Below are 13,539 nucleotides of genomic sequence, written 5' to 3'. Positions count from 1 at the left end.
ACGATAAGAGAAAGTTAACACGCACAAAATATAGAGACACTCATATATATTAGGGTTAAGATAATACAACTTTGTATTTATTAAGCTTTAAAAGGTAGAGTTCTACCAATAATAAAATAGGGTTTATACCTTCAAAATCAAAAAAGTAGACAAAGCATATTTAAGAGTCACTTAATAATGAAAATAAATTGGTTTTATAAGATTTTTATATTTTTATAAGAAGTAGAATATTTTGATAACTATCTAATATGACTGCAATGTAATTACGATGAATGCCAACAAAGTGTTGGCTTACTTGATAAGACTCTTACCTCAAATCTTAGAGGTATGGGATTCGAATCCTATTAAGGGGGTGTTTAGTTCATCATATTGGAATGAATTTGTATGGAATCTCATACTATAGAAGTATGAATTCTAAAACTAAAAACCTCAACCAAACAAAAAGCTAGATGGAATAGATTTTAACTTCATTCCAACCCATTCTAACTCATTTGCACACTCGGGGATAGGGATTTTCCCTCCCCTCTACTCCCAAGTACCTGATTAGGGTCCTCCTTACCATTAAAAAAAATATAATTACGGTGAATAGTAGATTATCTACAATTATGCTTTTATTTGTGACATTTATTTGAGATCTCATGTATAATCTGTATCCAATGAAATGCATATGCTCTTATCTAGATATTCGCTAGTGTGCGAAAATGGACTTTGTGTTCTTTAAAACTATAGTTCGAAAATGGACTAAGCTAAGGGTGTATACAACATTAGCTTTAAGTAGGTTTAATTTTAGTCCATAGTGCAATTTTTGTATGGTGGGCCATACTGTGTGGTTGGGGTTACTTTTTCAGGAGTTACTCAATCGGTAGGGGGTTACTTATTTTGAGGTTATTCAGTCGGTTAGCGCGTTTTCTATGTGGTTGGCCACACCTTGTGGCCAGCTAGCACACGCCAAAACAATTAACGGGTAACCCCTAACCGATTGAGTAACCTCTGACCGAGTAACCCGCGACCGACCGGCCGAGTAACCCCTGTATAAGTAACCTCTGAATAGATAACCCCTGCCACACGAGGTGATCAGCCACATATAAAATTTAATCACTACTTATAAACAAATTTGAGTGTTTGGCAATATAGTGGTAAGGGTAGCTTTTAGTGGTGGTGGTAGTTTTTGGCAATATAGCGGCAATATAGCTTCTGAAAATCAAATGTAGTTGTTGATGTTTAATCTATACTCTTAAGAAGAAAGAAAAAATTAATATTTATATGTAACAGCTAGCTTAGGCCTTGTCTGGTTTACCTTATTTTTACAGATCTGATCTGGTCTGGTCTGATCTGATCTGATTGTCTGATTTGACCAAACTTTGACCTTAAGTGTACGATAATCTATAAGGAAAAAATATATCAAGTGGAACCTTGTTAGATTCGTAATAATGTGTAGTTTATTAATATCTAATTTTCAAAAAAAAAAATCATTACGAAATTAAGAATATTTAGCGATAAAAAACCGCACATAAAACGATGTTCTGATCTGAACTTATTTTTTCTGAAATAAGTAAAAATAAGTTGAACTAAACAAGGCCTTAGTCATCGACTTATCAAGCACTTATACTTTAATAATTTATCTTTACAACTAACAGCTTGTTGACATTTAAAAGCTATTTATTGCACATCTAAGAGCTAATACTACAATTATATTTTGTCAAACACATCCTAAAACAAGAAAAATTGAAGTGGGCTAAAGTTTCTTCGGATGTGAAGAAGCTAAGTGATGTCATGTTATTGTTAATATATACGTACCACCTTACATCAGCAACATTTGAGTTGGAATTAATTATTGTCTCATTGGAGAAAAAAGTTTGGTGATCTATTCCAGTTATGCCAATTTGGCTTATAATATGATATCTTGTTGAATTTGTATATGGTCATGCAAATGTGCAATCTTAGCTCACTATGTATCAAAATTATTAAACGAGAACTAAGTGGAAATAAGGTTTATAGATCATTACATACAGTGGCGAATCCAGGATTTTGGAGGAGGGGTAGCACAACCGACAACGTATACTAAAGTTCAAAAATGTGCTAAGGCAAATTAGTTAATATAACAAGGAATAAAAAGTACATACTAATGTATGCAATTACATTTTAAAAAAAATTACAAATGTTCATGACGAGTTTGCATATTAATCAATAAATTAGCCACATTAACTCAATAAATCCAACAGCTGAATTACTCAACAAGACCATCAACAAATTAATCAATTAATCAACTAGATTACTATCCAAGTAACAATAAATCAGCCACTTTAACTCAATAAATCTGCCACTTTAACTCAATTATGATTATCAAACAAAATTTTCTAACCCTGGGGAATTATTTTAATCAACTATGGCTTGATAATCATTTAAAAAACACGGACAACTCAATTACAACACCATTTCATTGAAAATTATTTAATTTAGCAAAACACAGTACAAAAATATTTGATTAAAAAAACTAAATACTTGAACCAATTCTCCGACATATTTTTCTTTGGATTCGTAGGAAAAATTATGTTTCTTTTTTTCTTTTTTTTTTACAGGATGTTTAGATGTTCTTGTATCTATATATAATATAATGTACGAAAACAAAGTACTAGTATATTAATCAAATCATTATCATACATACCAAACTTGCAAGCCAACTAGCACCACAAAAACACGGAAGGACAAATAATAGAGAGAATGTATGATGCAGCACTTAAGGGAGACGTACCATCCTTGCTCAACTTGCTAGACGAGGATCCGCTAATCCTTGATCGATGCAATATCCAAAATTCAGGTCGTTTCATGCAATCTCCTTTACATGTAGCTGCTAATTTGGGACATATAAATTTCATAATTGAGATTCTATGTCGAAAACCAGCACTAGTTGAGGATCTTGATCATTACTCAAAAGGACCGTCACCACTACATTTGGCCTCGGTGAAAGGGCACTTGGAAGTTGTTAGACATTTGCTTGCAGTGAAGCCTAACTTATGTTTTTCGCGTGATCAGGACGGAAGGAACCCGATCCATGTCGCCGCAATGTGTGGACAAGTTCATGTGCTTGATGTGCTTCTTCAGGCCTACTCACAGGCAGCATGGGAGCGAACCAATAACGGTGATTCTGTTTTACATTTGTGCATCAAACATAGACAACCTGAGGCTCTTAAGTTTTTATCGACGTTTCTAGATGATCATCAGTTGATTAATTCAAAGGATAGTGATGGTAATACCATCTTGCACTTAGTAGTGATTGCAAAACAACCAGAGGTGAGATTTCCATGCATCAACTTAAATTAAGGGACTTTTTTTTCGTTCTTTTCGTATTAAATTTGATTTGCAAAACTTTCATCAAATGAGTAGGTTTTAATTTTAAAATTGTGTTAAACAACAATATCGTGTATTGTACCTCTTGTTTTAAGTAGAAAAATGCCATGCTACTCCGAGTTATACCCATATGCAGGACTTCTACTTAAACTACACGCTCACTACTTCGTACTTGTCCCATATAATTTTTTACGGTCTTTAAGATATGTCCTATAATATAATATCTCTAAGGAGTATTTTTATTTTTTTTGAAACAAATCAATTCATTAATAAAAAGTCATTCGACGTCTACAAATGAAATCTAAAAATTAACAAATACATAAAATTGAATCAAATTAGGGTTTTCTTCATCAAAGCTACAATCGTTGAAAAGATTTTGCACTATAGTACATCTCTCGCACACATCGCTGGAATATACAACCTTTTCGGAGAGACGGTCTGACGATTTGTTGTAGTCGTAAGGATGATTTTCATCTGATTCGCTTGAACGCATTTGAAAACTTGACAACCGTTGCGATTCCTAACAAATCTTTACCAACAAACTAACAATAGGGCAAAAGATGATTACCTTTTTGATAAACCCTAACACACAAACAAACCCTAAACATAAACAAACAACTAAACTAATAAAAACTAACGACTCCACCATAGGGAGACACTCCACCATAGGAAGATGGACGAATATCTACAGTATCGTGTAGATTTATTGAAACCTAAATTGCAAAACTAAGGAAAATTAAGGAAAAAGGGTCGGAAATAGTCTAATTTCTTTGGAGAAACCCTAGAAGAGAGGAGGAGAGGAGAGGCGAGAGACTTTTTGTATCTGCCTCTTCAAATGATAACTTATCTCTAAGGATTATTACCCTAGACCCTAAACCCTAAACCATGTGTGCGTAAAAATTATAAAAATTTAATAACCTTAAAGTAGCTTTTGAAACGAATTCAATAAGATCTCACATGGCTTATGGATGAAAATTGTAGTCAAAGTATGTAAGGTTTAACCCCTAAATTAAAAAAGACAATAGAACAATCTTTAAAGGATGGAGGGAGTACATTATAGCTAAGTTCCAATATTTCGGACATATACCTAGATCTACGTGCATGCATGAGATATTGCATTGATAAGAAAGCAATAATTTATCCTTTCAATTATGATTTTATTTGACATTGCAGATTGTAACATTTTTACTAAAAGCCACGTCCATTGAAGTAAATGCCATTAACACAAATGACTTCACAGCAATAGATACTCACATTCGAAGCAAGATGGATTTGAGGGACGAGGATATTTTGCAATCTCTCAAGCATTTCAAAGTCTTACAGTCAAAGAATATGCTCAAATCACGAAGAATAACGAGTGATCAAGATTGGTTGGAGAAAAAACGCAACACGTTGATGGTGGTAGCATCCCTGATAGCAACCATGGCTTTTCAAGTCGGAATCAACCCTCCCGGGGGCACTTGGCAAGATGATCAAAATAATCGAAACGCATGCTTTTCTTCCAAAATGACTATGGCAAATGGTAATAACAATCTAGACCATGTTGCGGGTTCTATAATGGCCATAAAAACTCGAGGTCTATACAACACACTATTAGTCAGTAATACCATAGGACTAATTTCGTCTCTAAGTGTTATTCTTCTCCTTATAAGCGGGCTTCCCTTCAAGAAACTTCTGGTAGGAATTTTGATGATAACCATGTGGATTGCAGTGTCAGCTACAATTATGACTTACTTGTTCTCGATATGTTTTTTGTCACTCTATATACATGGCTCCGGACGAGACCGTACAACATGGGTTACATGGAAAGTCATGTTTATTTCCTGGGCTTTGTTGATGGCAATTTTGCTCCTCGGACATGGCATTCGCTTCATAGCAAAGTTGATTAGAGACAGGTGCAGTCAAGGATAAAAGCATGAAAGATATAATCGAGTTGTATTCCACATAATACAATTATGTAACAAATATTCATCTTTATTATAAATTAGTTGGGCCGTCGCGTGACGTATCAACCAACTTTCAATGCAAAATAAATTACTTTATTTCATTAGTAACTGACCGAATTTGTAATTGTAGTCTATAAAAAAAATTGTAATTGTGTGTAAACAGGAAAAAAAAAAAAAAAAAAAAAAAAAAAAAAAAAAGTAAGGTTCTATTCTGTTCATCTTATTCAAGTAACATTACGTAAAAACAATTTATATTTTATAAAATTAGTTTTAGTTCCTATTATTTCACTAAATATTTAGTATGTAATTACTTGTACTTATACATTAATATACTTCCTATTATTTTTAAATTGACACATATTTTTCATGTTTGCAAATAATGCATATATTCAATTCATAATATTCTCAACTATGAATAAATTAAAATTTATAAAAATTCGACACACATTAAAGCAAAGCTAGCAAGATTACACAAGAATTTAAAACTATTTTGTATGTATATTTAAGAAAATATAATTAAGTGGATTGTAAGAATAGCGTTAAAAGTAAACATTTGTGAGCTTAAAAGGAGGTAGTAGCTAGAGCAACATATATATATTGTAAAACAAAGGGAGTATTTGTAAGCGCATGGTATTTTTATGTAGTAATACATTTATTGGCACAAATAAAAAAAGATTGGTTTTACATTGATTACTATGATGAATCATTTACACTGATATCACTTCAAATCCTGAATGGATCAATTGTATGCATTTTCTCTTAAACTAATTCTTTCCCTTTTTAGGGAAAAATTATTGTGTGATATCTCTTTAATTTTAATTAAATTTTGAGAAGGTATTGGGTGCGGACTAAGCACGCAAATTATGCGTGCGACAGGTTGGCTAATATATTTTACTTGGCTAATATATTTTACTTGGCTAATATATTTTACTTGGCTGATATGATTTTTATGTTGGCTAATATATTCCTTTTGTTGGCTGATTTTTTTTTATATATTTTTGATATGTTCCTTGTTGGCTGCTATCAGACATCAGTTGGCTGATATATTTATTTTGTTGGCTGATATGTATATTTTAATTGTTGTCTTATATGTTTCAATTTGTTGGCTAATGTGTTCATTTTGTTGGCTTACCTGTTGCTTTAGTCTGTTGATTTCATCCTTTTGTTGGCTGATATGCTTCATTTGTTGGTTGATATGTTCCTTCTATTGACTGATATGTTCCTTTTGTTGGCTGATATGTTCCTTGTATTGACTAATACGTTTTTATTAATGTCTAATATGTCCCTAATGTTTATTGATATCAGACATAAATTAGCTAATATGATCATTTTAATGGTTTATATACATCATTTGTTGGCTAATATAAACATCTCCACGTCACATAATATAAACCCAATTACAAGTACGAAGTACCTGTTTTCTAAAACCTTCTCTCCCCAAGGAGCCCACCTTCCTTGTTTCTCTCTCTTCTTCCCCCCAAAAAATGGCAGCCCACCTTTCTTGTTTCTCTCACCTCCTCCCCAAAAAAAATGAACACTTCCGTCCTCCGACTCGACCATAACTCGGTCTCATTCACCGCGTCAACTCACTACAACCTCAACAAAACACCCTATCTTTCTAGACCTTCTCGTCTTTCTGGAACCTTTTGGAAGTCTGCCGCCGTCGTCCGATGTGTAACTGAACCGACTCATGAGGCAGTGAGTCCAACCATGCAACCACCGAACCCACCAACCCACAAACCCCTTGTCTTTCCTCGCTCAAGCCGACGCCGCACCATTAGCACCTCTAATTGTAAGTTTTTTTTTTTTGCTTTTTTTCGATTTAGGGTTATTTATTAGTTTTAATTTGTGATTTGTTTTTATTTTGGGGATTTTGGGGATGTAGATCTAGATTGTGGTTCAATGTGTTTGATTTTGCAGGTGGGTAAAAGGATGGAGTTTCGCAACCGCTGCGGCTACACCTTCTCCTCGCACGAACTATTGGGTGTGGACTGCCGCACCCAATACTATGTGTTAAATTTTTTATCAAATTATTCATGGTAAAAATAAAGTCATATAGTCCTTTTACATTTTTTCGATTTAAGGATCATTAGATATAATTGTTTTTTTTTTTTTAACATGATCAAGTATATATTTTGGTATTACCATGGGTAGTATATTTTGAAATAATATGGAAGCTAGATTCCCGCAAATAATTGTAAGTACTTGTAAAAATTCTAAACATGGATATTAAAAAATGTGGAGAAGATTGATCTTAACATACTTCCTCTCTATTATCTTTTAGTTAACACGATTTCACTTATACACTATTTATAAGTTTTAGTAATTTTGTATTGGTTTTGGACTTTTGGTCTATTCTACTCTAGTTGTAAGGTGATCAACATAAAATCTTAATATTAATAGGGTATACATGTGCTAATGCGTGACAAATTTCTACATTTAGAAAAAAAAATAGTACAATTTCCATGAATCTATTATCGTAGAAGTAGAAGCTAAGTTATGTAAAAATTATTTGTTTGTCTGAACTTATGTTGGAGTGGGAAAAAAGAGTGCTTAAATTTTGAAAATAAAAGACTTTGATAGTGTGATTGAAATTTAGAAAACTAATTCCTTCATGTTGTGTCAAAAAAAACACGATAAAGTCAAAATGTGTTAATTATTAGGCAATATAAAATATTCATTAGCAAGCATTAAATATCTAACATCACATTATTCTTTCACAAAAAAAATAAAAATAAAAAAATCATTAGCAAGCATTAAATATCTAACATCACATTATTCTTTCACAAAAAAAAAAAAAAAAAAAAAAAAAAAAAAACCTAACATCACATTATAAAAGAGAATAGAGGAAGTACAAAACTTTCAAATACTTACCTCAAACACGGAAAATATGTGTATTTCTAACTTGTGATCTTTTACGGAGTACTTAATACATATCATAATTAATGCAAAGATGGGGGAGGACATAGAGGGTAAGTAATAAGGAAATCCAAAAGATTCAAATTAAAGAGTTGAAAGGGATGAAGAGAAAAAAGGAACAAGGACATGGAGAGTATATACGTATTATTGTGGAAAATTTGTATATACAAGGTATGGGTATTTTTTTTGCTCATTTTAAAATATTAAAATAAGAAAAATAATATTAATAAGAGAAAAACCACCTTGGGTGAACCACTACACGAAAAAGGGAATATGGCACCGGTTCAAACCCCCCCAAAGGCACCGGTTTTGAACCGTTGGGGATTTGAGGGGTGCCAAATCCCCAAATATTTGGCACCGGTTCAAAACTGGTGCCAACTCAAGCAATTGGCACCAGTTCTTGCCTAAAACCGGTGCTAATAGTCTCAAAAAAAAATTTAAAAAAACTTTTGGCACCGGTTCTGGTCAAAACCGGTGCCAAAAATTCCCCAAAAAAAAAAAAAAAAAAAATTGCATTTTTTTCTACTTAAATTGATATGTAAACATCAACATATATATAAAGTTACATTTTTTCTGTTAACTTTCAAAACAAAATAGGAAAACAGCAGCTTGAATTAAGAAATACTCCAATTCACAGAAATCGTCAATGAGCTAGCAAACGTTCAATGAGCTGAGCTTGCTTTTGCCTCCTTACGGTTTCTCTCAACAATACTCTGAAACTCTTTCTCACTTGCAGAAGTTACAAGGAGTATATTCATCATGTGTCAAAGAAGGCTAGTGGCAGTAGTGAGTAACCAAGCTGGACATTGCACCAGGGAACCAAGTTCAGCAGCTTTGTTGCGACTTGATTGTTAGAATGACTTCGATGATCAGGCCTGGTTATTATGTCAACTTTTAAGCTTGGTTCTTGCTGTGATGATCAGTTTCAGTAATCGGGAATTATACCCACCATGAAATAGGGCCTAAACCATCAGAGTTAAGTAATCCCTATGACAAAGGAATGCTCGAATTATACAGCCGTTTGTCAAACCAGAACAAAAGGGAAGATATATAGCAGAATATATAAAGCAAGTTATTAAAAAAATGAAAGACCTTAGTTTATTTAAGTGATTAATAATGAACTGAGCTGAATTTTTCTGATTAATAATGAATACTTCCCTTTTGCGCTTAGAGACACTAATTTAATTGTCGGCAATAGACCGGCAAGGAGGTAACTAGGCAGAGAATCCAAAGAGCTTCATTACAATTAAAAAAGACAGATCAAGGTAAAGGTAATTTCACTTAATCATAATACAGACCGTAACACGTGTGATTAAATTCGTAACAAGTCGTTAATCTGTAGTTTCCTTCCTAATGTGGAAATATTCAACACATTAAATCCAAGCATCCAGCATTCCTAAATATGTTAAGCAAAAAATGACAAATAGCTAATTCATCTGCCTTTGCCTATCAATTAAGAGCTTAAGGAACAAATTGTATCCTTTATTAGTGCACGATTATCAAGGTTAGCATAGCTACAAAAGCTTACTGTACATGCAATAGCCATCAGCTGAAATGGAGAGTATGTTCTCAAAAGACCTCAGCTAAGTTCTCATTGGAAAACATAGAAGGACAAAGGAAACTGAGAGAAAATACTCTGCTACAGAAACAGATGGCACCAGCAAAAGAAACTTGATAATACATATGAACATATCTACATGAGGAATTACCCCCAGAAATAGAAAATATTTGTAGAAAAAAAAAAGGCAAAAACCTGGGAAATTCTTGGAACCAGGACCAAAGCTAACTTTCATTTTTTCTCTTTAGCTCCTTAACTTGCTCTACTACTCTTTCTAGGAGAGCTGCCTTGTCCATCTGTTTTACCAAGTTAGAAAATGTGATGATTTTTTTTTTAATATTGCAAAAACTAATTCTAAATGCACATGATATGTACTATAAGACACATAGACAACTCGTCTAAGAGATTACTGAAAAGATAAGGGCAATTTGGTAATTTAAGACAGATTAAATTGCAAAAGAGTTGGCTTGTAAGATAGAGATTCTACCCAATAGGCCAATATCATTCGAATTTTAGATAGTATAACATCTCGTTATATTTTCCCTTATTATTCTATATGGTAGATATTGTGTTTAACGCATTTAATGAAGAAGCAACACACATCAAAAAACAGCACTCAAGGCCCCAGCACAGAGACAGAAACACGAACAGAAATCAGCATATCCAGATAAGAACACGAGCAGGGATCAGCATGTCCAGCTAAGGCAGCAGGCAGACAAACATCAGAAGATCAGCAAGCTTACCAGACAGCTTCAGAGACCATTTAAACACAAACAAAAACAGGACCAGAATTCCAGCAACAACCAGAACATCAAACACCAGGCATATTACACTTTAACACTCTCTGATTAATTAGCAACTTGAAATTAGACGGTAGGATTTTGATGAAGAACGCTGGAAGAGATAGAGACGCGGTAACTAACTTTATTATAGTTTGTAATCTTTTATTCAGTTAATTAAGCTCATGTCAACAAAAAAAAAAATCTTTACCAAAAATGACTTTCACCGAAGGAAAGAAACTAACTTTACCTCGATCGAGCAACATTTTAAAAATGTGCTACCCTTTCTATCTTGGACCAAAATGTGCTACATATTACACTTTAACACTCTCTGATTAATTTAGATGAAATGAGATAGCTCAAAAATAAACAACCCCTCATAATAACAACTAATTTAGATTTGTATGAGATGGCTCAAAATATTTTAACCCCTCAAAATTTCTGCAAAACTTGAAAAATCTAGCTTTAAAACCAAAATCATAGAACTTACTTTGAGTGCTTGAATTGAGAATGAAAGCTGTACAGTTTCTTTGTACAAAAAAAGGGAGAGAAGAGAAGAGTCTGCAAAGTGTTTCCGTACAAATTAAGGTTGTAAAATTGTAAACTAGGGAGTAATTACTAATTAGTGGACCATAGAAATTTTAACTTAAAAGGAAATTTTGAAAAAAAAAAACACGGCAAATATGAAAAGAAAACAAAAAAAAATGCAAAGTAATAATGGTCAACGGAAGAATGCCTGAAATTCAATGTCTGCTCATCATAGTAGGAGAAAGTATGGAAGACAAGTGTGATTAATAATATATGTTTCTTTTCAACGAATTGACCAGGCAAGATAAAGCTGGTAGAACTAGGAGATAAATTCTTAAAAAGTAATCTCCTAGATGCTAATCATTTAGCTCCCATGTGATCATAATGAATGGATAAGTGTAAAGCTTAAAACATTTAAGAAAAGAGTTAGGCAGCAGGACAAACCAGTATTAAACTGTTCGGAAAGTGCATCGAAGTAGAATTTGTACTTCGAGTCAATGTTGTGCCTCTCCCTCATACTCCCCACAACAACAACATAGTTTCAGCGGAAATGCCATCTATCTTTTCCAAAATATGAATCTGATTAGAAAAAGAATACAAAGTTATTATTATTATTTTCCCTCATAAATATAACAACATAATGTATCCAACTGTTTGGGAAATCACGTAATTCAGAAGGTGCTGAAGGATGGAGCACTTTGAGTCATAGTACATGTATTGATGTATATAGTTTATGCATATGTAATCCTTTCGCCAAATGAAGCAATAACTAAAATATTAACCCAAACCTAATTATAAATCAAAATAGATAATTACCAATTCAAACTACAATTAGCTCAGACTAGATTGCAAACACTCTCTGATTAATTAGCAACAATAACTAATCGATCATAAGCAAAACCAGAATACCCCAATTAAGCTACAATTAGACCATAGCAAACTGCAACCACTAACTCAAATTGCTTACCTCTGCTTATCCGAGTTTATAGTTGCTGTCAATTGAAAACCCACACCTCGAAACGCCATTGGAGCTATCAATTAACGCAAAGGCGCCGCTGAGCAGTCGGAGGTGACGGACTGAGAGAGGAATTCAGAAAAACTTGAAGAATCTAGCTCTAAATAATTTGAACCCCTCATATTCTGCACAACTTGAAGAATCTAGCTCTAAATAATACTAAACCCCTCAAAATTTCTGCACAACCGAAGAATCAGGATTTTAGTTCACCTTTTTATTACTAAAACAATCTCAAACAAAACATAGCTTTAATCAGAATGGAGAAGGTGAAAATTCAGGATGGTGGAAGTAAGAGAATTGAAACTCCAATCAATACCAACCATTACAATTAGAAAAACAAACAAAAATAAAACAAATTCGCCGCTTGGAAACCCTAATAAATAAAAACTACGCAATTAACAGCCAAAAAAACCTAAATTAACAACAAAAATCAATGACGAAAATAAACCCCAATCAATCAAAAATCAGTAAAAACACAAACAAATTAAAAACACATGAAAATCATCAAAGTAGAATCAAACCAATAACGAAGTAGAAAATGCAGTTGAATCCGAAAACAGTAGAGTCAAATCTAAGCTAAACCAAACAAAGAGGAAGAAGAATATGAGGAAAAGACGATCCTTAAAAAGGGGGAAAGAGAAAAAACGAAGAAACCCTAATTTGTATTTTTGAAAGAATAGATCAGGATCTGTGAGAAAGAAGATGGAAAAAACGGGGGGGGGGGGGAAGAAAGAAAGAAAGAAAAGCGAGCCCGGTTTTTTTTTTAATAAGTTGGCACCGGTTTGAACCGGTGCTAATGAAACGATTGGCACCGGTTTTGGTTGGAACCGGTGCCAACACTGATTTTTCCAATTCCGCCCATTTTTTTTTGGCACCAGTTTTCAAGAATCGGTCCTAAAAGGGGGTGTCTATTTCATTTTTTCTACTAGTGAACCTACTATACTATGTGCACGTGGTTACATATAAGAGGCATTGTATTATCCCAAAAGAATGTACTATGCACATACCTATAATTGATAAACGGAGTAACTACAAAATGATACTCCGTAAAATTTATCTAAAAAAAAAACATTAACTGGTACTCCCCTGGTTCCTTCATTTCACAATGGTATTATTTGTCTTTGAAATCTTTAAAATGTCACTTGATTGATGAAAAAAAAAATCATGGAAAGTTGAAATTCCTGAGAACTTATGAAACATGGAGAGTAATGATAAAAGATTAAAAAAAATGTTGTTTAAGTTGTAACTGTAGATAACTATAATAACTACCGTATATATAAAAAAAAAAAGGCTAAAAACAAAAAATACTTCCTCCGTTCTCAAATACAATTTTCATTTCCTTTTTAGGTGCTCTATAATGTTGTTCTCATATCAATTTTTTTTTTTTATCTGGATACTATGAAAATACTAAATTATCCTCACTTTTTTTTTGTTTTTATTATTCAC

General features: G+C 33.1%; 1 protein-coding gene and 2 long non-coding RNA genes across 4 annotated transcripts; 2 read left to right on the top strand and 1 right to left on the bottom strand.

Moving 5' to 3' along the window:
- Positions 1-2,721: 2,721 nt before the first annotated feature.
- Positions 2,722-5,259, top strand: LOC110707144 (ankyrin repeat-containing protein BDA1-like). Its single transcript, XM_021885156.1, has 2 exons — positions 2,722-3,291; positions 4,522-5,259. Exons 1-2 carry the CDS (start codon positions 2,722-2,724, stop codon positions 5,257-5,259), a joined length of 1,308 nt encoding a protein of 435 aa, XP_021740848.1.
- Positions 5,260-6,153: 894 nt separating this feature from the next.
- LOC110707215 lies at positions 6,154-8,112 on the top strand. Its single transcript, XR_002508444.1, has 2 exons — positions 6,154-7,086; positions 7,215-8,112. It is a non-coding gene; the product is annotated as an uncharacterized LOC110707215 (long non-coding RNA).
- A 600-nt stretch (positions 8,113-8,712) lies between these two features.
- Positions 8,713-12,827, bottom strand: LOC110707214. 2 transcript variants are annotated; one of them, XR_002508443.1, is made up of 5 exons: positions 12,615-12,827; positions 12,046-12,270; positions 11,523-11,657; positions 9,967-10,067; positions 8,713-9,200 (listed from the first exon to the last, which is right to left on the bottom strand). It is a non-coding gene; the product is annotated as an uncharacterized LOC110707214 (long non-coding RNA). The 2 variants fall into 2 exon arrangements; XR_002508442.1 differs by having other exon boundaries at positions 12,046-12,827.
- Positions 12,828-13,539: the final 712 nt, after the last annotated feature.

This window comes from Chenopodium quinoa, unplaced genomic scaffold, assembly GCF_001683475.1.
Source record: "Chenopodium quinoa cultivar QQ74 unplaced genomic scaffold, ASM168347v1, whole genome shotgun sequence".
In the NCBI taxonomy this organism is placed as follows: domain Eukaryota; kingdom Viridiplantae; phylum Streptophyta; class Magnoliopsida; order Caryophyllales; family Amaranthaceae; genus Chenopodium; species Chenopodium quinoa.
This window is presented reverse-complemented; position numbering and strand designations above follow the sequence as displayed.